The 26,649-nt window shown below is 43.1% G+C and overlaps 1 protein-coding gene across 2 annotated transcripts in view; it reads right to left on the bottom strand.

Moving 5' to 3' along the window:
* Carpa (Carbonic anhydrase-related protein A) overlaps positions 1–26,649 on the bottom strand; it is a 233,638-nt gene that overhangs the window by 93,508 nt on the left and 113,481 nt on the right. For both annotated transcript variants that reach the window (XM_076792854.1, XM_076792855.1), the window contains exon 2: positions 10,604–10,651. In XM_076792854.1, the coding sequence (XP_076648969.1) occupies positions 10,604–10,651 (48 nt within the window). The remainder of the gene's footprint in view (positions 1–10,603; positions 10,652–26,649) is intronic.

Here is a 26,649-nt window from a genome sequence, read left to right as displayed (position 1 = left end):
TACTTGGCTCGTTTCACGGGGATTAGCTGGCAAGCCGATTTCCCCGTTGCCCCTCCCATCGCGATGGATCGGAAAAATGGCTGGGAATTTCCCGAGCAACGGTCCGAGCGTCCGCCCGATTCCTGCTCCAACGGTTCTACACGCGCTCGCCGGACCTGTTATTCACTGGTCCCGAGGAGAGCACGATGGAATCCCGTGGCCGGATAATGGATGCTGATGGGGTTTTTATGTATGCCGACCGAGCCAGTCCGAGAGAACGTGTCCCGCAATCAATGAAGAAGGTTTGTTTCGCGAGGTCTCGCGCTCTGCGAGCCTCGCCGATCGGTGGCTCTGGAAGCGACTTTCTCTGCTGATACGGAATCGATACAGCGGTCCACTATGCTGGGGATCGTTGCTTCAATAAATTATGAAAATGGTCCTCGTCACCTTGGACCCAGGGCTAGTTTGAAAATAATGTGAATCTAGGACGTTCAGTCTTTCTAGGAACCTTGACACGCCTAAACTCCGGAAATGATTGTCCAGCTGTAAACTCATTTCTAGACTGCGGATCTTTATGGAAAATAAAAAATTATTTCTTCTTTTAATTATTTTACTCGGTTGAAACCAATCAGCTGATATTCTTAAATCTTTTTAACCCTTAGCACTCGAATGGTGACTGTGAGGCACCACTAAGAATTGCTGTATCATTATTCAAAATATTTTTTGAATTATTAAATTTGTTTGTATTTCATAAATTACTAAACATTTCAGTATTGTAGGAGTAAATTGCACAATTTTCGCATGTGCAACATGAGAAATAAATATATATAGAAGGGAAATATTCTAGGTCGGAAGAAATGTTTTGTTTTGGGGTAAAAATAGCTTCGAGTGCAAAGGGTTAATACGTCCACTGCTTGAAATTGTGGTTGTCGTGAGTGCATAAAATCCGCAGTCCACTCATTTCACAAACGCGGACCTGTCTGCGAATATCGAAAATTATGATAGGATCACGGTTCTTGTATTTCGTGCTGATTTTTCGTCGCGACTCGAAGAAATGTTCGCCACCTTGGACCCCGGGGCAAATTTGAGAATTCCCGACGATCCGTCGCCGTTTCCTCTCGCAATACTCGCCGATAGTCTCCTCCACCGACGGCAGGAACCGTGCCGAGCCTTAAGTCAGCACACTTGCATTCAGCGCGAAGTGATAAAGATGGAAAGTGGCCGGCATTTGCATGTTTATTCCGCTTCTTTAATTCCGGGGCCGGCCTCCCGGCGAGAGTCGACTGCGCCGTTTCCATCCGGAAAATATATACGAAAGAGAAACCCGCCCCTCCCCGCTCAGCCGTTTCACGCTCCCAAACCGCCGCGCACATACGTATCCCCGTGCTGCCAACCCTTCCTCCCCCCCCCGCTCGGTTTTCCCTCTGTTGTTTCGCCGTCCGAATGTTGGTCACCATCTGCTTTGCTTCCTGCAATTCCGCCGCCGAGAGAGAGAGAGAGAGAGAGATTCGGCGGGATATTGCACGGCGCAGTTTTGCATGTGAAAATTAGGCAGCAACAGGGACGACCGAACGGCCGAACGCTGAAGACGTCGGACATCGGCCATCTTCATTTTTCCTCGGCCGTTTAGTCGCCGCGATTACTCGCTGTGAGTGCTCCGACTGATTCAATGGGAACTTTCTGGAAACACTCTTTCAGAACGGAGAAGAAGAAAAGACATTTTGTTAAGTGAATTCAACGATAAATTCACTAAACAGTGAATTATGTTTATCGAGTCTGTCCGAGATTGAAAAACTTATCGGAACTAAATGCCTTCCCGTCTGATAAATAACGAATGTTCATTAAAATCTGCTGTATTCTGAAAAATATATAATGAAATGTTTCATCATATTTTTGGAGGTTAGAAAAATCGTAGAGATTAAATTTGTTATCATCTTGACAAAGATGAATGATTCATTCAAATTCACGAATTATTCCATTGTATTTACGACAGAGCCCTTGAATGAAATTGACCCGTCACGCGAGCCCTTTGTTAGGGCACACCGATGAATAAAAATATTTTCTGCAGCACCTGGGCCGAACGATTGCATCAAGAAAAGACGTGCAGTGTCTCACGCGGACAATAAAAGTAGACCCAGTTTTCATGCTTCGAGAAAAATTCTGATAAAGTGTCGCCCCGAGCTTTTTCGTTTTCTGCAACGAACAAATTTCCTTCGGTAATCTATGCACGCGAAGTTTACGAGCGTCGTAAAAGAAGTGCATTTTCATTTCTTAAAAAAATGTCTACGGGACCGGGCAGAGCCACCCCTCGCAGTTACTGTTTTCCCTGCTTCGGACGAGCGTACCGTTCCGTCGAATTAAATATGGCGGCACCGTTCAGATTCCCGAGATCATTCGGAAGCGTTCACCTTATTTCGTGCATTCTGGTCTACGAATATTCTCTGCTACTCGAATATTCATTTGCTTCTGTTATTCATGGGCTCGTCCTACTTTCTCACTTTTCCAAACTCTTGTTACATCATGCTTCTGCTACTGCTGCTGATGCTGCTTCTGCAGGACTACCAGCGGATCGACTGGATCGCATGCATTTCCAAATGCCGTTAAACATATTTTTATTTCAAAGCGTCTGCTAATTCTATCAAAGTTTTCTAGATACAGCATCCTGCGAATCGATATGACAGGCGACCCATTTTACGAGCGCATGAAAGCTTCATTGCTCTAAAATAAACATTTGTTACTCAAACATGCACACATGCGAAAAATTAATCGATAAAATGCGAAACTCTGTGGAAATGTTGGACTAATTTCAGAATTATTCTACGGAAATTCTTCTTCCAGTCGACGCGGACAATTTTTATGAACAATTCTAATTTTATTTGAGTTCCTGGAAAAATTATCATTCCGAATGCTGTTCTGCTTTCTAATGAATATATTCTTACGTGCATTTTGGAACGGAATATTAAGGATGCGAAATGATATCGATCTTAAAGATACGAGTTTATAAAGATGTCTTTCCCGCACGTGACAGAAGTCCAGCGTAATATGTCCTGTACACGCAAACGTAAAACAGAGAACACGCATGTCCCGTGTCGCAGCGAACATGTTAATATAGGCAGTGAATATTCCAGTGTATTGACATTCCTTTCTGACCTGATTTACACGGTCTCGTTTCCTTCTTTAAGAACGCCGTGCAGACGAAAGGTCTAATGGCGACGCAGCAATGAAAGATATAATATCAAGGGCTCGTAACTCCAGGAGAAACAGTATCGCTGTCATCCTCCTTTCGCTGGTTTCAAATGTCAACGAAATGTTAACGCCTGCGAAAAATTACTACCACGTACGTTTCACGTACAATAATAATAAATTTTCCTCTACCATGCGAATTTTCATATACACATTCTGTATTCGCGAATGTTACTCGAATACTACTCGAATACCGTGAAATATTAATAAATGTTAATAAGAAATGTTGATGCAAAAAATTTCTACTCCATCTCGTTCCTACTCGAAGAATAATAGTACAGAATATTTTTATACTTTTGCAAATTTTAATATACACATTCTGCCTATTTTTTTTTTTTTTGATGCTACCCTTTTGGGATGTCAATATTTTTGCAGAAATATTTAACGATGACAGAACTTCCAAACAGTTTTCCATTCTCATTTCATTCAGTGAGGTTCGGGCTGGTTAATGTTTTTTAGGGTAGATTCAAAAGTTGAAAACAACATTTGAGTTTCATCCCGACGGATTTTGTTGATTTATAAATAAAACCGAAGCTTCGTCGAAGCCCGCTGATATTTTTGACTTGTCCTGATTTTTGCGGTCTGTTATATGGTCTACCGTCGAAAACGTATAAAATAGAGGCTGCAGTTTTTACACAGGGATTGTTATTTTCTCTCGACTTCCACAGGTTTCCTATTCGTACGTTTCAAATCAATAATTCCATTCAATTCGAAATATTCGTTGAAATATCGTTTTGGAAATAATTTACAAAGATTTGCATTGAATTTCGCTCCCTGAAGTCAATCTATTTTAAATCGTAACGCTCAAACGTTTCATTCCATCGATCCTTATAATTTCCCTGCAAATAACAATTTATTCCATAACGAATAACTTCTATAACCTGAGGGCATTCTAAATTCATCGAGACTTCATTAAATCAAATGTGAATCAAATGAAATAAAACTGCAATTACTTATACCTGTTCGTAAATTCTATTAACGAAATAACTTAAAAGCTCCTCAGCGATGCTAACATTTGTAGAATTTCCTTAATGACTGATTTTAAGAATTGGAGAAACTTCTTTCTAAAAATATTTGCACACTATTTCATCAGTCTCTTTTATTTTGTATTTTGCGGATTTAATCGATTTGGCAAATGAGTGGCTCAACGTCTGGTTGGCCACCGTCTCTTGCAAGGGACACTGACAATTTTTATTACTAATGCAATCAAGGCCTTGAACCATCAATAATCCAGAACAAAGGCGTCAATGAAACACAAAAATAGCGCGATTTCGGCCTCGGTCGCGCCCAAATAAAAAATTAATAGAACAAACGGTTTATAATATTAAAGGCAAAGGTCGCGGTAGGACGCTCGGCGGAGGTCTTGTCCGTTTTCACTTCCCGCCGAAACCAGGCCAACGTGCATTTATTTGTTCCAGCGGATAACGGGGTCCGGGATTGTTGCAACCCATTCAGATTTATAGAATAAACCGACGCTTTCATCGCGGAAAACTGCTTTCCACAGCGACGAGGGCCTCTCTCATCAAGAGCCTGAATCGGTTAATAAGTTGCCGACGAGCCGCGTTTCCGAAACCCTAACACGCTCACGGTACGCCGCTTTGCAATATCCGCGAAAATTCATTTTTCGCCTAGAGGGGCCGCGGGGTTGAATGGGAGTAGTGACACGGACAAGACAATCCCATTATGCACCGGTGGTGAGAAATAAAAAAGTGAGAGAGAGAGAGAGAGAGAGAATTCCCATTCTGTTTGAAGAGTCTCTGCCTCCTTTATTTATATATCTCTGTAGCATTTGCCTCGGTGTACAATGAGATTAAGTTTCATTGTTGCTTCGGGAACTACACCCACACCCGCTAGGCTCGCTTCGAGAAATGTGTGAATAATGCTGTCTGTCGACTTCTCCCCGTTACTCCCGGGGGTAGATCTTGCGAGCACGGTTATGCGACCGGCGTACGACACGGACTCGGCCCCGCTCATGCTCGCGAATAATCCATATCTGACGAGAATCGCCTAAGACGACCTTCTTTGAAGCTGGGACTGCCGAATTCTAAGGGCCCACGCGAACCTTGCAATGTTTAACCATTTATTATGGAAATTTTTGAAATTATGGACATTTTAATATCCTCGTAATTTAATTAATTATCATTTAGGTTAATTTATTCCGTCATACGTAGCGATTTTTTGAACCACAGACATTTAAAATGTCTCGAATCCCAAAGATTTAAAGACAACCCTTAATTACAAATTAAATTCGTATTACGGACGAATAGTGCTCATCTCCCTCCGAAGATTATTAGTCAACAGAGCGATAAGAGTCGCCGTTTCAGCAACAGAGGTTACGCGTAAAATAATAAATTGTCCCGAGCACGGAATAAGTTGGCGTTATTTTTCTGCAGAAGAAACATAAACTGCTCGCATTAATCGCCGCTGTTGCCAGCATAAAAACGATAAATCTGTCGAAGGGGACTCGCGCGGATTGCATCGGCACAATATCGAAAACACGCTCGAAGAGAAAGAGCTCGATGTTATTTACATGCAATTACTTTTAATTATTGTCCGTCTCTCGCTTGCCCTCGTTCCCGCTTCTTTCCGCTTCTCTCACCGTTGCGTTAATTGTCGATCTCGATGTTAACATTCGACGAGGAAGTGATTTTATTAAGTCCCTTTCTCGCGCGTCGTTGCGAGTCGGGATTATGCAATTGACGGTGCATCGTCGGCGCATCGGCGATGCACGTTTTTTGCCGTCTTTCGCAGCGGATGGTTCCGTGTAACAAAGTGATTCGACGTTAACGAATTCGCGGAAACCGACGCGTAAATATTCGACATCGATAATCTTTCTCATCCGCGGAGAACGCGTGTTCGATGAATCATTTTGCGTCGATTCCGCAGCGAGCTTTCCCGCCGGACAGTATCAGGATCGAATCAGGCAGATTTCGCAATTTGTTCCTACACGAAAATCAGTCTGGTAAATTATGGCACTCGAGATTTACGAGAGGTAGCACTTTGATTGTTCTCTTCTGGAAGTGTCGTGTTAATTATTTTTAACATTATTGTGGCTTTAATGGAAATAATGTATGTACGACTATTTAGAAACTATTTTATTCCAGGTGGCTGTGAGTTAACATTGGACTGCGAATTTTATAACAAAAATCGGACCATCGAAGGTGAAACAGGGCAAAGTGGAAATGGAACAAACAAATAAATAAACGGGGAGATAAATGAGTGAATAGATACGTAGACAAAAATAGGTAGAGAAATGAATGCTTAAGTAAGTAAATATATTAATAAATAGATAAGTGGAGAAATAAGCCTCTGAATATACAAATAAATGTATCAACAGCTACACAAAGAAATGCATAAATAAGTAACTAAATAAATGAATAGACGAATGAACAAATTGTATAATAACCGTGCGATCAAATAAATGAACAAGAATGGAGGAAGAATGAAATAAATAAGGGAGGCAGATATTACTGGGTAAAAAGGAAGATAAAGGAAAAAAGGAGGGAGAATGGCGGCCGGAAAGCGAAAGAATATTTTTAAGGGGTGGGCGAGGGGAAGGAAATTGGGTGGGGGATGAAGAAGTCGATGGGAATATTCGACGAAGTGAGAACGAAAAAGCTTCAATACCACGGAACTTTTCCGGCGGCCGGATTAAGTCGGTCTCCGGGTGGTTCTCGTCTTTCGCGTTGGTGTACGCAACTGGTAGCATTGCCAGGCCTGCTCCAGTACTTGGAGAGCACTTTTCCGGCCGGTGGAAGTACTATTCCGAAGTGAAAATGAAATTTCTGCCGCGAGAAGAGCCGCGGCTCTCTTTCCCCTCTGACATATCCGCCGGGACTTAATGATACACTTGTTAAACGCGCCACGAACGGCCCCCGCGTAAGTGGAGATTTTTACTCAGCTCGTAAATAAGGGAGTTAATTAAAAATATTTTCTTTAATGGCCACTCCTCGTTCCCGCCGCTATAAACACGCAGACACGGCTTCAAGAGCGACCTCTCTCGTAACGAGTTCGAGAAATCAATTTTGTTTCCGCGTAAAAAATCCAGCAAAAATCTAACCCTGTATCTAAATCGAGCGTTTACCCGTTATAACAAGACCAATAAAAAATGAATAGATACGAAATAGTGAGCGTGTTCGAAGAATTAAAAATTCTATGATATTATTTCTGATTCGTTCAAATGATCAAGTATTAAAAACAACAAATTTCTTGTCGAATGAAACAAAATCGTCAGCTGATGTATTCGCAGCGAATGTACATGCAATTTTTCAGCAAGAAAATGGAGAGAGAGACCGTGCAGGAGGTTCAGCAGAAAGAAACATTAGAGTCCCGGGGCAGTAAAGAGTTCATTTTAACCCGGCAGCGGGTTACATCTCGACTCGAGCTAGTCTCGGTCTAAAACATTAATTTCATTCGCATTCTCTGTTACATCAGTCACGTACGCCTCGACTACATCAACATCCATTCTTCCCTCGTCTTATTTACCCCCGGCAATATTGACTCGGCAACAAATTATATTCCTGCGTCGAATGCCGTGCCTCCGCTTCATATCTTCCATTCCAGTTTTCCCGTTTATATACAGTGTATCGTGTATATATATAGAGAGAGAGTGAGAGAGAAAAGGGAAGAGAAAGCTAGAGAAAGATAGGAAAGAGTGGAGAGAGAGAAGAACGGCAGCGAAGTCTAAAGCGATATTTTTCTCGAGACCAGCCTCGAGCTGAAATCAAGGATATGCAGTATACGTATGGATAGACGGCGGAAGATGGCTACAGACATATATCTCTGCGAAGGGAGTCAGTTATTGGTTGTAAAACGGCCCGGCCATCTGTCCTTGATATGAAACCTCGGTGCACCCCAAAAATCCACCCCTGACCCCTCTCCATCGATGGGGGTAATAAGTCACAGAAGTCGTTCGGGCGTGTACCAGGTGACAGAAAAATTCTGGACCGAAAGGATTTATGGAGATTCAGGCCTGGGCCATCACCCGCTCTACTTCGCGAAAGTTGCCTCCTTTAAACAGCGCATGCTTTTCAATTATAATCTCTTTTCTGAAGCAGCAGACGCTTCCCTTTATCGTTAAGGTTTCCATCTCAATCCTTCACTCTCAACATATTCATTTCATTTAAATTTTATGGGAGATTGTTAATATTTTACAGTAAAACAAAATATTAACAGAAGAATAATTTGTTCTGTCTATCATCAACTCTTAGAAATAATTGAATAAAGAATGAAATATGCGACTCCTGCTTCTTGCAATCGACGCACACAACTTTTATATTTTGCAGAAAAATCCGCAGCATCCACTCAAACGTAATAACCGAGCAGGAACGATACGCTTGTCGTGAAAAAGGAAAAATCGCAAATTTGATGGATCAAGTCCGGCGAAATGAGTGCAAGAAAATGGTATCGCATAAATCTCCGAAGGCTTGTTGGATCGTTTCGTTCATCACGTCCCGTGACTACAGCCGAGATATAAATCGCCGGGGACAGAGAACGTTGATCAGTTTCCATCATGGTGCGGGGCCGGCGCGGCGGCTCGGAGCCTCCTAATTTTCTTAATTTTAAGTTACGAGGCAATCGAGTGGCTCGTGGCGCCGGCACGAATTTTTTAATCTCGCCCGTCCCGCCGGCTGGGGGTCGCAGTTTTTATTAAAAATAAGCCAGGGCGCCGATAGGGTCGTGCGAGAGCCTCGAGAGTCTTAACTTTAGTGTTGCTCTACGCCATGCGGGCCAGCTGCCACAAGAGAAACAGTGCCGTATACTTGGTTAAACGGACGTTCGTTTAAACCGGCCGAAATTTCCCGTGACCTCGTTCGAATTCCTTTTTACCGCGCGAATTTTTCCGAGGCGAACAACTTCGTTCACCGACGACGATCGCGGCGAAATCGTCGTCGATGCAGTCTCTCCGAACGAATTCCTGGAAACGTTCTACTCTACCTCCAAGATGCAACTGTGTTTTCTTCAGTCCTCCAACTTTTAAACAGAACCAGATAATTAGAAACGTTCGCTACACTCATTTTCATTCTAACTTCATAGATCTCAGTCTGCTTATTAAACTCTAATATATTCCCTTAACATAGACGATGTTAAAAGACACGGTCACAAGAAAACAGTAGCCCTACACGATCTATGTCACAGCACGGACCCGAGGTTTGGGCTTCGATCAAGACTTTACTGTAAAATCAATGAAGAACGAAAGAAAACTTAATATGCTGTTTCTTGTAATTGATGTAGATAATTTTTATTTTACACAAAGATCCACAGTCTATTTATTATTATTATTTACTACTACAACACTTAAATTTTTAGTACTTTTTTAGATACAAACATATTAGTGTAAAAATTGTTTTCGATGGTTGTATGGCAATTTTTAGGGGTGTCTCGGTGTCGCTATTCGAGTGCTCAATGTTGAGGACCGTGCGAGGGTCGACGCTAATTGTTTTAAAGTTTTGCTTCGTTTTAAGTGTCCGCTGGTTCCGGCGACGCCTCGGACAGACGCAAAGGTCTTCCAAGCGGTCTTCGAGGAGTAATTTATTTCTGTAATCGTCCGGTGATATCATCTCTCAATAAAACTTTTTCAATATTACACCCCCTAGCTCCCCCCCCCCCCCGTCCCCATGACACTCAATCGGCAGCGAAAGCGCAACAAAGATTTATTTCCAACAGAGTCTGCCCGGGGATCTCATTATTCCGCCAGACGAAGACGCGGAGTTCCTTCGTCTAACTTAACGCAATCGATCGTGAAATCCTCGACTATTAATGGAAATTAACTCGCGCCGATTAGTTTCTCTTTCTGCAGACGCCTCGGGCAGGTATCGATTCGCGATTACACGGCCGATTACTTTATCCGCTAACTCGGAAAATTGATGAAAATTCCTTTACATATTGACTCAAATGACTCCCAACGCTTCCCGCGATCAGCGAATCGACAGTGAATTCGGTTGCACTCGCTGTCATTGAAAATTGTAAAGGAAAGAAAATAAATTTTTTTGTATTCTGTATTATTATAATACAGTAAATATTATTTTGCGATCTCTGGTATTTTTATTCTGTGCACATTTCGCACATTCGTATCATCTAGAATGTTCGAGACTTATATTAATGTATTCAAATTAGATGTAAATAAATTCCTGTTGGAAATAAAGGTAAAAACAGCTGTTTACATACTATGACCTCGATATACGAACTCTCTGAGGTCATTGATATTTTTGTAAATGGCACCACGTAATTTTAAACATATCTCGAAGAATGATTTACATTTTAAAAAATCGAACAGCGGGTTGAAGAATTAGTTGAAGAGTTTGTACCAAATCGTTTAACAATTCTGTGTAGTCTAATGTAAATTTTCATTGAATATCTGTATTCGAATTGCAAAACTTACCCGAGATTCCCTCGTAAGTCCACCATTCTTCCCAGTTGGACTCGGATTCTGCAGAACAGTAAAAAAACATTGTTATTAAAGTCTTGTCAATAATGATCAACTACGTTAAAGCTTATGAACGCCATTGTCTGATTCGCTAATCATTGTTTGTGCATACTACAATGAAATTACCACACATCCTAACGATAGAAGTTTTCACAGATGATTCACAGATTGTGTTTTCGAACAACCATGACTTCGTTAATTTCAGGATTTCGGCTACAGAATTTTCTACATATATTCCCCAAAACTCGCGTCTCGAATTCTCTCGGAACTTTCGTGTCGCGTCGACAAAATTGTCAATAAACCGCGACGCCGATCTCCCGAACAATTTTTTCCGTCGCGGAAACAAAACGGGGGCGATTGTGTTAATTAAATGTCACGACCGGACGAAGTCGGAACATTAGGGGGACAGAATGTAGCCTCGTTAAAGCGGGGCGGCATAACGTTCGTCGGAAGGGCCGATAAATAAGCGTCGGCGATCCGAGGGATCGTAGGAATCGTAATAACGCTTTACGGTCGCGAATAAAATACGAAACCTCGTAATCGTCGGCGGCACGATATCTGAAAAATTCGCGAAACCCACCTGCGAGACCTCCCGCGTCGTTAAACCGACGTCGGCCGAGCAGGAGGGGAACGTAAAAGCGGCGACGCGACGACGCAGAGAACACGAATAAATTCGTCAAAAAAGAAGCAACCACGATAGGGGGTGGCACTGATTTCTACGTTTTACGGCGTGACGTCGTCCTCGGTCCAATTTTTCAAACATGTTCCTTTCTACAGTCTTTTACCATTTTTCTTCTATTTTTTCTTTTCTTCCTTTTTTTTTTCTCGAACCGCTATACCCCCGTGGCAAAACGATGCACGTTATATTAGCAATTTACCAGCTCCTCGGCCTCGCATATCTTCCAACTTCCGGCGAAACTTTGAAGCTCCATCACCGGCGCGCAGGAGTCGCGGGCATCGATCAATCGAACTTTTCCCGTATCCAGTGATCGATCAGTCGATTATTACAAAATGATTCGGCCGAGGAATTTTCCGAGAATGTTCCGCCGGATCGCGGAACGCCGCGAAACTAGATCAGTTCTGTATCATTTGGGGTTTCTTTTAATCATTTTAGTGAGCTAATATAATAGTTCGTCTCTGTTCATCCTCCTATCCTTTCTTGTATTTTTCAATAAATTGTGTTTTTGTAATAACTGCATAAAATCCCCAGTCTATTGATGACACGATAAAATGAGAGAATTTGTAGTTAAATTCAGGAGTTAGTGAAAAATTGTCGGCAGCTGACAGATTTTATGCATTTATGACAAAAATGGGTGGGCGTATTTTAAAACAGTAAAAACATTCGACAATTTTCAACCTATTAAACATATTAAGAAAGAAAATAAATTTCTATTTCACTCCGGTTTGTTGCAATTCAGGTAGAAAATTTTTATTTTGCATAAAGATCCACAGTCTAATAATCACTGCGGGACTGTACAACGCCATCCAAGAATGATCAAGCAAATCGAAACTATCCGGAACGAGTCGAAAACTGCAAGGAAAGGGTTAGGTCACTACAAACAATTCCGTTTCCGATTTTCGGGCGGCGTGGCCACTCGGAGTGTTAAGGGTTGAGGCGGGAAAGTTTGAAGACCATTACTATAGCGAATCGACGGGGAACGATCGTTCCCATGCATGGGGATAGTACACGAGGAGCACGGGAGATTGACAACGCGGAGGAGATCACCCAAGAGAGAGAGAGAGAAAGAGAGGGAGAGAGGGAGTAAAAGAGAGAAAGAGAGAGAGAGACGGAGCGAGAGTAGGATAGGCCGAGAAAGTTTTCCAATTTGAGGCAATTAGTTTGCCGTACGGGACTGGATGGCATGCATCCAGATAATCGAATATGGGTCACCGTCCGAAGTGGAATGGGTCGCGCTTTGGTCAGACCATGGAGACCGTGGGTAGAGGGGGGCGAAAAGAGAGAAAGAGAGAGGGATACAGGGACAGAAAGAGAGGGGGAGAAAGAGAGTTTGACGTGAACGCGTGGACCACGAGGGTCAACTAGTAGAACCCGGCTCCGAAGCAATAATTGTTCACGGCGCGGGTAGAGGAGGGTAGAGAGGCTTGGAATCTCGAACTATTCGATACGGTTAGAGCATTAAAACGTCCCTGCGATGGAACCCTGGCCGCGAGAAAAATTTGCATATAGAAAAACGACTAGAGCAGCCGGCGCGGTCCCGATTGAAAAAGTAATGAATATTGAAAGAGACGTGGTAATGCGGAAGATAAAGTGTTCGACGGAATGAGAATTCCATTTTGTGGGTGTCCACCGCCTCCAAATGAAACTCTCTTCGTTCCTCTCCATCCTTTCCTCTCTTTCTCCGCTCAATGGATACCTTTTTTTTTTCTTTCCGACACCCGACCGAATTGTTTTCCGACTATTTTTGCTGTTCCGAGAATACGTTCCATTCTCGTTGCCTTGAACTCCGGTAAAGATACGCGCTGCTTGACCTTTATGTCAGCAACCCGGTACCTGGGTACCCACTTTCAATTTTCAAACTTCTGTAAATAGAACAATCATCGTGGACTTTTATGTTCTTGGAATTTCGTTAGATCTTTCTGCAATATAAAGATTTCTTGCATTCGTTATAAAATATAGGAGCCACTTAACTTAATAATTTTACTAGGTCTACTATTTTATTTTATTACTATAAAATTACTTATTCATTTTATTACTAGTAATAGGTTTACTATTTTATTCTTTCAAATTTTTACTGTCAAATTGCAGCCACTCATTTTTGTCATAAATCACATTTTTGTCTAATGATCATAGATTTACATTTGAGTACATTGAAACTCTGTAGTGCATCGTTGAATATCGCAGAAAATTTTTATTATTGCCTATGAGGGATAAAAACGGACCGGGATAATTGTTCATTGAACCACGCATACGTATTTCCATCTGCGCAATTTGCAGCGAATTAATGCAGAAATCCCACGAGTTACGTGGCAATGTGTCTCGGTCTCATTCAAACTTCCGCCTGGTCTCGAGACTCGAAAGGATCACCATCGATTCACGCAGCCTCGTTAATCGGTCCCTAAACAATCCGAACGGGAAGTCGCTCCACGATCGTCCAATGAGAGACTCCGCTTCATTGTCTCGCCGCGAATATCGGCCCCGCGGGACCGGGAATATTCCCGAGACTGCAGTGTTGGAAAAGAAATCATTTTCATAATACCGTGAAACGGCATAACTGCCGTGAAATTACGTATACCGTGTGATATACCGAGTGTAACAAATTGTGTTAGGATTTACGAGGTGAAAGACGGTTGAAGGAGTAATCGGTATAATGAATCTCTTGATCCCTCGGTTTACTGCCTCCGGTAAAAAGTTTTCGCTCGATGGCCCACACTGTATTATGCCGTGTCCATATTAATTGGGTACTTAAAATACCGTTCGCTGTATATAAAACTTGTCAAAGAATTAGATAAATATTGAAGAAAGCGATGACGTTAAGGAAAATGTTACATTATAAATTAATGTTTAGAAAAGGTTACGAAAACCAATTGGAACATGTCTTGTCATAGTAATTATTGGTAGCCTTCTTTAACATTGTCGAAAAAATTAATTTTCGCATTTTGCTAGACGGGGGAGAATTTACATAAAGATCTACGATCAAGATTGATGGAAACGTACTACCCACACGGGGGTTGAAAATTACAGACATTTGTACACTGGCATTGTCGAGATTTATAAAGAAGAGGTTATTTTTTTCTCGCATCGTCCTCGTAGCGGAATAAACGTCTGGTAATTGCGGGAGATCGGGGGGTCGGGAATTAATAATTCACGCTCGGCGAGGATTGTTGCCGGGGCGCGACGGTATAATTATGGTTAACCGAAATTTCTATATTCAACGACAGCCGGTGAAGTAACAGCCCAGGGGTCGCGGGAGACGTTGTTAACTTTAATAGGAAAATTATGGTCGGATTAAGCGTGAACTCCTCTCGGCGGCGGATCCGCTTCTGCCCGGGGTCCGGCCACTTCCACGTTTCGCACCTTGGTCCCCCGTTGCGCGATACTTTTTATTAAAACGGCAATTCCGCCAGGCGCGCCGCGGAATAAAGTGGATGGCTTCCTTCGTAACGCAGTAAAGAGGTTTATTAGCCCCGTAACTCCTTCAAACTTCCGGCGACCAGCCGGTCTCCCCGCTCTGCCCCTCCCGCTGGTTCCGTGGCGTCGCAATTTTCCGCCGCGGCGTTTTACGCGCCGCGGGTGGGTTCCTCCGGGCCGCATTGTAATTCGAGTATTATTCGTTTAACCGCGATAAGCCGGTAATTGCGAAATTGCCACACCTGTTGTCGGGGCGACGCGACCCGACGCCTTCCCCCCGTCGCGCGGCGTCGTTCGTGAAACGCGCGGAACGCTGTTGCTTGACCCGAATCCCGGATCTTTTATCGGACCCAGGTCCTCGCTTGGTCTACTTGGACGCATTAGTTTCGAGGAGTTTCTTCGTTCAGAGTTCCCCGAACTCGGACCCCGTCGCTTGTTTCCATCCAACAGCCGCCGACAACACGGTTTATTCTGCTCGCGAACCGACCCGCCTGACGGAACGCGTTTATTGTTCCGCGGCCAGACTTCTTCGGCCGGTTTAGTTGGATTAGGTCGACGACGACGCCCGCGATTTGCGAGATCCGAAACTCCGCGCGAAAACGATCGTGGTCCGGAGATTTGTTAGCGGAACGGTGAAGGGGTTGCGCGGTTTCACCGGTCTTCGTTTTTCAGTAGACTGCAGATTTTAACCCCTCGGATCATAATCGAGTTCCAAGGTTTCTGGTTGAAACGCACTATTTCGTCTCTCGGCTGTCAGCGACCTGGATGAATATCATCTATATCTCAATTGTTACGATTCCAGTAAAAATCGGGGAGCACGATCCATTTCATTGCATCCGGTCAACAATGTGTTAACGTCATGTGCCTGGTCCAACTCGTCGTCACGTTCAGGACCCAAGTTGGATCATGACGGTCCAGTAACGTTTATTCTGACATCAATTTTTTATGAAACTATATTTTGCTTCGTTTTACTACGTTTCAAGTAAAAAAGGCAGATGTTCGTGTGTAATTGTTCAAAATAGAAGTAATTGAAACTCCTATCTTTTTGAAGATATTGCCACAATACCTTGGCTAGTTAGGCTCAGCAACCTGAAATTTTGAATGGACGCCGAGGTGTATTACAACATGTATTACAACATGAACTAATGAATGTGATCTATAATGTATGAATGTTTGGATCTCTGGATCTATGGATCTATGGATCTATGGATCTCTATGAATCTATGGATCTCTCTGGATCTATGGATCTATGGATCTACGGATCTACGGATCTATGTATCTATGAATCTATGGATCTATGGATTTCTATGGATCTATGGATTTATGGATCTCTATGAATCTATGGATCTCTCTGGATCTATGGATCTCTCTCTGGATCTATGGATCTCTCTGGATCTATGGATCTCTCTGGATCTATGGATCTATGGATCTATGGATCTATGGATCTATGGATCTATGGATCTATGGATCTATGGATCTATGGATCTACGGATCTCTATGGATCTATGGATCTATGGATCTATGGATCTATGGATCTTTGTGGATCTATGGATCTATGGATCTATGGATCTATGGATCTATGAATCTATGGATCTCTATATATCTATGAATCTATGGATCTCTATGGATCTATGTATCTATGGATCTCTGTGGATCTATGGATCTACAGATCTACGGATCTACGGATCTACGGATCTACGGATCTATGGATCTATGGATCTACGGATCTACGGATCTATGATATATGATCCAGTTTCACTACGCGGTGCGTCCGTGTGCTCAAAACAGCAGTCAGATCTTTTTCGAAACGACGAAGGTCCGCAGGATGGAAACTCTCCCGGACAGAATCCTCCCACGCCTTTCATCCGCGTCGTAATACGATTTCCTTTTTCCCGGCGCATTTTTCACGTCCCGTTTAAACGAATACCCCTGAATAGCGTCGTTCCCGTGAGCCACTTAACGTAGCGGTTGCCATTCCGTCGACCCTCCGTTAGCAGCGTAATCAAGAAGAAGCGTAACCGTCTGCTCGAAAAATTTTGCGCGACCACCGTGAGCCTACCATCGACGGGCCCGGCCACCTACGCGAGGAAAAACGCAGCTGCGCCCGAAAAAATAACGAAACAGAACGGGTGAAAAGAAAAGAGAGGGAGAAAACGAAGCAGCACGGTTGGAAAAAAATGGAAATAATTCCGAGACGAGAGCCACTCGTATATTAGCCTCGCAATATCCGGCGAGTTTTCTTAATCTGGACTTTATCTTAGCCGCGTCCCGTCTGCGAATTAAACCCTGCTCCAAGCGCTTCCTTTTTCTGCTCCTCTGAACCTGTGTTGCCCCGCGAGCCGGAAGAGGATTAATCTGACAGAGAAAGCGATATATTTCCTGTTGGTAGACTTAATCGGGGAACGGCCGAGAGTGAATTATAAGGGCCACGGGTTAAGTAGTGTTTTCAAGGATGTTTGACCCGCGACAAGCCTCCGGGACGCTGAATTTTTCGCGAAACTGCGGCGAATCATTGGTGGATAAAATAGATAGTTGTTTGTCCTTCGTGGACGAAGAGTTTCTCGGTCCTGAAGCTGATTTTGGATCTCAATTTTCGTATTTTTGTCGATGCTCGATTGATTTAGAACGGACAGCGATTTTTGGACATGTTTGCTACCACGAGAAACACGCAAAAGATTGTCTGCGATATTCATTTTGATACGCACGTAACGAATGATCTTTGAGGGGGTGTTGTGAAAGCCAGCGCGAATATCAAGTGAAGGCGTCCATTTAATTCTAGTTGAAGGGTTCGATCGAAGTGTTTTCAATGCTCAAACGTTGGAGAAGTCATCCATCCGTCCGTAATTATTTCTGGCCGATACTCCATTAACGAAACCACTGGCAACAGAAGCTACTTCGCCGGTTCCGTGCGGTGTAAAACGCGGAAAAGTCACGCGATGGGAACGTACGAACAACGCCGAGCCGAGTTGAATCGAATCGGTAGTTAACAGGTTCGACGCGTTCGTTGGATAATTTATGCGATTGCGTGTGCTCGTTACCCGATTCGCCGACTCCGACACAGCCGATACAACCAAGAAATTTGTACGAGCCACCGGGGTCCTTTGCATTCTTAATCTTAATCTTAATCTCCTACGAGTTGGTGGTATTTCTCGATTTTGAAAATGGAATTTTGAAAATAAACAGAAAAATTGAAAACACTTCAATTTTTCTGTTTATTTTTTTCACTTTGTCTTTGACTCAAAGTAGGGTCTAAAAACGAATAGGTTTTAGTTTTGATTGTATGTTAATTGTTTAGTTAATTGATCGTATTTCTTGACGACTATACTCGTCGTATAGGGTCACGAGGTTAAAATAACGTAGAAATCTCGACCCAATGTGATATAGGTACATGCATTATACTTGAATTAAATATGTAAATTGAAATGTTCCTGGGTAATTTTCATTCATTACAGCGGGAATAATTAACATGCTCGCTGTCACACACGCGAGACGGCCACGATTCTGTATTTTACATACCATTTAATATTATATTTGATACAAGAGTATCGCATTAATTTTATGCATGCCTGACACTTGTCGTGCAGAGTAGGATTTTTTATTCTGTTAATGTGAAAAAATGCCGGTAATGGATACGTTAAATATACCTCCCCTGTTCGAGAAAAATGTCACAGATTAAACTGCAACGTTGCAAATGAAGTGAAATTAAATTCTCCTTCTGGTTCCCTATAAAATTTCATATTTTTCTGATCGATTCCATATAAAATTTCACGTCTTTATTTGAGAAATGATTTTAGAGGAAAGAAACGAGGTGCAGAAAATTTTAAACATTTTTCTTTTCCTCATTATTATTGCCTGGGGAGTATGACTATCGAACGGTTTATCGATGTTGAATAAATTGTCGGAGTTGCAAGGGTTTGAATGTTTCAAATGCCCGACGCAGGGTGCAGAGAACTTTAAACGCGTTTTTCTCGAAACTAAGTTTTCCAACACTGTTCCACGGTTTTCCTGGGAACTAGTGGACCGATTGCTCTTCCTTTTATAATGCACATTCGGAACATCTGTCGCTATCGTCCCTACCAGAATCAAATCGATATTTTCAGAACTTCGATATTTTTTTTTTCTCTCTACCTACAACTTACGGAAACCACGAAGGGAAGCGTACTTCTGACTTCGGCTAACTGCTACTTTCGAAAGCGATTTTTCAAAATGATCGTGACATGGTTAGCACAGCGACAGTCATTAGAGCCTCAACAAAGATTCACCATTTCTGATTCAATAGGAAAGTCGAATTCAATAGATGAGTAAGCGAGTTCATTTCAAGCATAAAAAAAGGAGAAACAAGGGAATCGTTAAAAGGTAAGAGGAAAAACGAGAAATTTTTGAAAATTATTTTAAGAGGAATATTTAAAGGTGTAAGTACATTCAAGAGAAATAATAAATTGTAAGGGAAGCAGCGAGGAATTCTTCAGTAGTTGAATTGAAGAAACGTGTTTTATTCAACAAGCCATTGAAATCGCGTGAAGAGCACAAATGTTTGAAAAGCGTCGAGATCGAGAAATCGAAAGTGCACGCAAAGCAACGAGGGACGACGAGTGCATTTATGCAATCAGCGTCGAACGACGGGCTCTCTCGTCAAATTGTTAGCCTTGTTATGGTGTCCCATGGAAACGGCCATTCCCGTCTCTTGCACCCCCATTATCCCGCTTGCTCGAACACATTTGCCACCGGGAAAAACTTGCCGGTATTTTCCCTCTTTTCCCCCTTTTTTTTTCTCTCTACCTACCCCTTTTTTCACGCACTCACGCATCGACGTGTTGCTGTAAGATCGATCCGGAATAATTTTCAACGAGGAGAGTTTTCAATAATTCATGGTTCGCCTCCGTGCCCGGAGGTGTCCGATTACCATGACTGGAGGGTGTGCTTGGGTACTTGCTGATGGCTCACGGTTTAATAATAATTTGTAGTGGAGGTAAGTTCGGCCAATGGGAATCGAAGGGAATCGAAGGGAAGTTTCCGGGGCTGCGAAGGATCCCCGAAGAGGATCTAATGATCCGAGAAGAAGGAATTTCGACCCTACGTCTCGTGAATTCTATTATCACTTTAGAATTATTACCGCCGGGTGGCAGGAGGATTTAAGGGCTCTACAAACGGCTGGAACAAGCGGAGCATATCTTCATATTTAACCCTGACGCGATTTAATCTTACCCGGCAGCTACCAGGCCGACATAAATTATTTTTAACTTCCGTGTACCTTGCAGACAGCTTCTAACGTTCATTTATTTCTTTCTATTCTCTTACATCGGCGCCAATATTAAATTCAAGAAAAACACATTGCAGTGTTTCTGCAAAAACGAAATTCATTTGCGAACCTGTGCAATGCAACGACGAATCAATTGCACGGTTCCGCGAGTAGAGTATCTGTAAATTTGAAAAAGTTATTACAAAAGTATATGGATATTTTCACAAAATTCCCATCTTCCTAGATTATTTTGTAGGCACTAGTGTGAAGGGAGGAATTATTTTGCTGACTGGAAAGCTTCCTGTCGTAAAGATAAAATAAAAATTGTATAAATCTTCTTGAATATTTTAGGCTATTTAGGAAATTTATAGACGGCAAAAACGGAGGAATATCCGCAGCGTGGATGAAAGAAACGACGTGTAAATGAGAGCGGAGGCAATTCGGAACGGCGTCGGGGCACTTAACAGACCGTGGAAGGAGCGGCAAACCAAATCAGACAGAATCTCGAGAATTAATTTAACACAAGGGAAAGTGAGCACGTGGAGCGTCGCGGGAGGGGTCGAAGGAAAATTGAATCACGTATTGAAAGTCTGAGGGGTTGATCAAAATTCAAGCCCGTCCGCTGATAGACGAAACCGAGCGAAGACGAATTAAAGTAACATGCTCTGATAATTTAAGTAAATATTTCGCGACTACGAATGAAAGAGACGCGAGAGAAATGTGGAAGGTTTCGAAGAGAAAGAAAGAGAACGAAAGAGAATGGGCGAAGCAAGAACCGAGAGGAGAGGTTGATACTGTTTAAACATAATATCGATCGACCATACGTACGAAATTATAGTCCGCGGCTCGCCGGTTCTGCTTTACCAGATAAGACCGGGCAAATAACGGTGTAGATAGTATCTGTGCTGCCTTTCTTTTATCAACGGGCATATCAAATCAGTCTATAACTAACCGACCGGACCGTCGGGGATGCCTCGAACATGCTCGGACTTATGGCTCACGAAACATTTTCGTGATATTAATTGGAGCCTGATATACAACCGACGGTTTGCTGCTGAAATTACTGAGGTGTTCGAAACGATTCGGTAATGCGATCGTTTGCGTGGACGGATGCCGCGCATAAACGAGCAGGCGGTACACCGGAGACCATATTTTTCCTAAAAACTGCCGCGAACTCAAACCCCTGCAGAAACTTTCAACAATTTTTCTCGTAAATGAAACCACCATAGATTTGAAGATCGGAGTCTCCCCTTTACAACGACTCCTTAAAAATTGATGTGCGATTTTTTCTCGCTGTTTTATGGAACAAAAACCAGGACCAAGTTCGGTCGTGTAAAGCTCTGTAACTTATGCTCCTGTAAAGTTGCCGGCACACTTCTCACTCGAAGGTGGATAAATCTAAGAAAAATCGTAAATAAATATTTTTAAGGTGTAACTGTGAAGTAGAAGCTTCCTAATTCTGTGGCAGTTTTTGGAGACGTTCGCCAATTGTCAAAGATCTACGTGATTTTACAAATTTTGAATATAGGCCCACATTTAGTTGTAAAAAACAACTTTTAGAATTTTCTCTGCAATTCCGACCAATTGCAATTTTTCCAAAATTTCTGTTTCGCGTCGTGTGGTATATTGTTCTAATGTATTAAAAAATAAATCCAAGTCGTCCGATCCGATATTTAAAAACTTATGGTCTTTTAAAGAGTGTGCGAATATTCAGCCGACTATAGTCAGTAGATTCTGTCTGAAATCTTTGTCGCGAGCCTGCCTCCTTGGCAAGGAGGCAAGGGGTTAATTTTAGTCCGCGCGCTTTAAAAATTCGTACGAAACTAATCCATAAGAGAGCGCACGAGCGTAGCGTCTCGCTCGAGCATTCCTTCTATTTCTTAATACAATTGGTGCTTCCAGCCAAAACAATCTAGCGAGAATATACGCTGGAGCTAACCGGGAAGATGCACGGAAGGGTGGTAGTAAACGAATTCCCTGGCTCGGTCTGCGTGGAATGAAAGAGCTGGTAGGGGTAGGATGGAGGAGCAAGAATGAGCAGAGGGATAAAGCACAGAGTGGGAGAGAGAGAGGGGGAGAAACAGAGCGAGAGAAGAGTCGAGGCCGACGGATAGGGCAGGAAAGAGATAGAGAGAGAGAAAGATAGAACGGGGAGGGTGTCCAAACGAGTGGTCAAATGTAATTTAAAGAAGGAAGCCCTTCCCGCCGCCCTTCAACCCCACTTCAACCTATCCTCGGGCAACGACCAGAAAAGAAGGCAGAAAGTTCAGACTGGTTTACAATTCAGCCCGCATAAGGCAACTCTTCCGCACCCTTTCCGACTAACCCTCTATCACCTTCCCAAGCTCCCACCCCCCTCGCAAACCTCTACTATTTGACTTGGTGAACTTAGGCGTGGTACGCGTTCCTGCACCCTCGAGCACACGCACGCTTTACAACGGCCGCAACGAGCCATCGATCCGCGAATATTACAACCCCCCGCTACACTTCTCTTCTTCTCTTTTTCTTTTTTCACTGCTACAACCCCCCTCTCCAGTGAGGGGGAAGAACTTCCTTCTTTGCGGCCGCGTGATCGATTATCGGGGACCTGTGACATTCGACTCTTTTGATTCGGAGAGCTTCTTGCTTCTGGCCCTCCGGGATCCCTCGACTCAGCCCCAACCCTTTTGCTGCTCGAGGGTGGCGCTGGAGGGAAGTGTACACACTCGAGTATTCACCCTCACCACTACCAACTACCAACTGCTACCCAATTTTTAGCTTCAGAGCCTCCAAGTTTTTTCTGCGGGAATTGCTGTGATTTGGTGTGAAATGGAATTTTCTGAAGTTCAGCCCTTCGAAGGCACCCTGAGGCGTTATTAAAAATTATTGGTCAGACTGCGGAAAAATGTTTGCATTGATTGCATGACGCAGGAGCCAAATAAAAATTTCTTTCTCCTTTTAGCTATCTTGTTTTAGGTTAGACGAAGTATCTGGTTCCATTTAAGGGATGATAGAATATGTCCTCGGAGATCAATTAATTTCGCTTTACAGATACTTTTAGTTACACTTTTGCTGGAAATATTTTCAATATTTATCTTTTGAATGTCACAGGTGAATTTTCAAATTAGCTTTCATACAGTGAAAAGGGTTTTAGAGTATTAGCACTATTTAAAATTCGAATTTGTTTGTGGAAGAATAAATGCGAGATTGAAAAATTGAAAGGGTTGGTCCATTTTAAAATGGTCAGTGGTTTTCGAGCCAGCCGGTGGCATTAAAAATTCGGAGGTACTGAGAAGTCGACTGATAAGTTAGCTTGCTTGTTAGTAGTCAAACAGTTAACGATCGCCGGCGGCGCGAGCATAGAAAGTAAAAGGGAGTTTTAAAAAGCTGGAGCACAGCTTGGCGCGGCTCGTACTTAACATAATCGCACTGGCGCATTACATCTTGCCGCGGAATACAATTTCCTCCGGCTCAGACCATACTCCGCGCGTACGCCATGAATTAAACGATATTCATTACGCGAATAATCGTACCAGCCAACTATTCCGACCAAGTCCCGCAGTTGCGACGCTAAAAGTTAGCCGAATTGCTTCCGGCACCGCGTTATTTCCCCACCGACGCGCACTCACACCCTCCTGTGTGCCACCCTTTGCCCTATAGTCTTCGGATCATGCTAGTATTTCATGCTTTCCGAGGGACATTCACTTTTACTTCTTCCGATTACTCCGAACATAGAACAGTCGAAAGATTTTACCTATTTTTACTTAAATTCCGAAATTTTTGGCAAATTCAACATTGAAAATATCTTTAAAAATTGGAACATTCTCTAGCCCATAATTAATAAAAATAAAGAACACGACAAAGCGAATAGTAACAGTTCAACATCTACAAAATTCCTGGATAAAAACAAACAAATTTTTATTCATCACCAGTCTCCACAAATCAACCCCAAATCCAGCCACTCTTCTAGACATCATCCAAAGTTCATAGGAAAATAACAACATTAAGTAACATAACGGAGCGTATAATAGCAGTTCAATATCTATAAAAATCCTCGCCAAAGACAAACAAATTTCTATTCAACTCCAATCCCCATAAATCAAGTCATAAATCTATGCACCCTTCTAGACATCATCCTAAATTCATAGTATACACTCGCCCCCCCCCCCCCCTCCCTGAAAAATCAAACGTCAGCGGTAACAAAGGACTCGATTCGGGGCAACATGGACAAATTGTTGTCTCCCTGCCTGCTCTAGATAACCAACCCCCGTAGGGTCACCGAAATTTCCCCCTAGATCATCCGATCATCCCCTAATCTCTGTAGCGTCCGCAGGGGAGAGTTAGCTTCGCGCGGGGCGTTCGTACGATTTGACTCGTCCCTGGCGTGGATGGTCGAGGAAAACCGAAGGAGAAAACATTCGGAAGAGGAGAAAGGGTGCGCGGGGTGGATCGGGGGTTGGGAGAGCCCTCGAGTAAACAAAGGAGGAAATGGAGTAAATAAAAAGCAACCGCGGAGGAGGTTGAGATTCGGTTGTGTGTCTCTCCGCACACAGTCTTGGCACATTAAGGAAAGCAAACTGTGTGTGGTGTGGTAAGATACAAACACACAGCCGCGTGTGCACACGCGCGTGCACACAGAGGGGCCGACATAAACATCCACCCCCGTCCTCTCGAGGAGGATAGAACAAGGGGCGAGAGAAGGGGCTGAGAAGCGGCTAAGAAAAGAAGAAGAGCCGAGCTTTAGAAACGGGGGAAACAGCTCGAAGGAATGGCAACGATAGCTCGGGGAAGGGGAAATATGGCTGTGAACGGAGGGTTATCGGGGGTGAAGAGACGCGGTGCCAGAGGGTTGGTCAACGGACGGGGCGGAAACTTGCGGAAAAGTAATCCGAACCGCGAGCTTTATAGTTTTGTTTATTCCCTCGCATACAATTACGCTGATGACGCGGAGTAAACCCGGCTCAGACCTTTTATCCCCCCTAGACCCTTCAACCCCCTATGGCTCTTTTACATCCTCGCACCCCCGCAAACCTTTCGCCAACCACTTTCTACGCTTCACGGTGATCGAGGAATTTCGCGACAGTCTGATGAAAGGGCTACTAATTCATTGTTACTATTGCTTTGTTAGCATTGCAATTATAAAAGATAGCCTTTGTCAAATTATTTTAATAAAAATTTGTGCAATCAAAATTTCAATAGGAAATCAGGAGGAAACCCATTTTTAAATGCAAATTAATATTGCAGTAATATTTCGGAACATCCAGCAAGGTAAGATAACGTAGTATTTTAAGTAATCATTTTCGAGATATATTCACTGAACAACGAGCAAGGGTCGTAACGATTAGGGGATCGACTTACGGTCAAAGGAGGGAGCAAACGCGTGAAAGTGCACTTGGAAAATGCACCGGTGGAGCTCAAGGTAGACAAACGCGGCCCGTTAGTCGAGGAAATCCTGAATGTTTGAACGATCACCGGTAATCGTGGCCAAACACCATTCCACGCGGCAAACTATTTCTAGAATAGTTGGCCGTGATACCTCTCGTTCCCCAGGAGCCACGCCGTTACCAGAGAATCAGATCTGTTGTTTATTATGCTCCGGTTCCGTTCACGTTAGGTATCGGGGTTGATAGTTGAAACAACGGGGCTCGATCCGAGCCCCCGCCGGATCACAATGCGCAAAGTTTGAGAGGTCAAACCGCAGTCACAAGTGGCCTTGTCCAAATGTGCTCGCCGGGATGCACAGTCGCTATCGTGTTCACACGCGAAATTCACGATTATGTTTGTCTTGCTCCAACAAGAACATATTATACGCGTCTACGTACACCAAGACATTCTATTTGTTCGGCTCCGTGATGTTTCGATTTATTTCGAAAATACTACCATTACTCCTACTAAAGATTAAGCCACGCAATAAATATTTTTGTGAATGGAAAGTTCAATTTTTACTAATAATTTTTTCTAGGTTTAATAAAATTAGGCGAACATTTTGCGTTAAGCAAAGCTCCAGTAATTAGAAAGTCGCTGAAAGGAATAATACCGGAGAGGTGATATGATTAACACCACCGTGGAATATTGCTACCAGGATGCATTACTAAATTTTAATTACGTAATGCGAAGCCACCCGTTCACGGATAGTTGCGTAAACGCTACGAAAAACCTCTCCGTGACCCAGTAACTTCAAAAACGCGGCTGCGAGAGATTCCTATACTTAGCGCAAGTTATACAAGGCACTAAACTTAGATGATTCATTTGCATGAAGTAGCGGATCTACATTTATGGCTGAACGTAACTTTCCGGCTCGAGCAACGAAACGTATGCATGAAAATTTCAGAATTGTACGAAACTCAAATAAAGTTTGCGAGCGTCGAACAGCTGTAGGACGTTCGACGCTTAACTAGATGACTACAAACAGCCGAACAATAAAGATCACACATTCGGCTTTCGCTGAATTTCAGAGTGAATAATATAGAATTTAAATGAAACGAACTATTCAAACAAAACGTAACAGTGTTTACTGTTGAACTTGTTTGAAAAGAGGATCTGATTTATTTGACAGAAATATGTATCATGTTAGGCGCGTTTTCTCCCGCGCGCCTAAAGACTGCAAGAAGCACCGATGCTAGCGGGTTGCCATGCTTCGGGGATATCTTCAATCCCGAATAATTAGAAAACGAAGGCGAAATCGCAGTTTTA

Source organism: Halictus rubicundus, chromosome 8 (genome assembly GCF_050948215.1).
Source record: "Halictus rubicundus isolate RS-2024b chromosome 8, iyHalRubi1_principal, whole genome shotgun sequence".
Classification (NCBI taxonomy): domain Eukaryota; kingdom Metazoa; phylum Arthropoda; class Insecta; order Hymenoptera; family Halictidae; genus Halictus; species Halictus rubicundus.
This window is presented reverse-complemented; position numbering and strand designations above follow the sequence as displayed.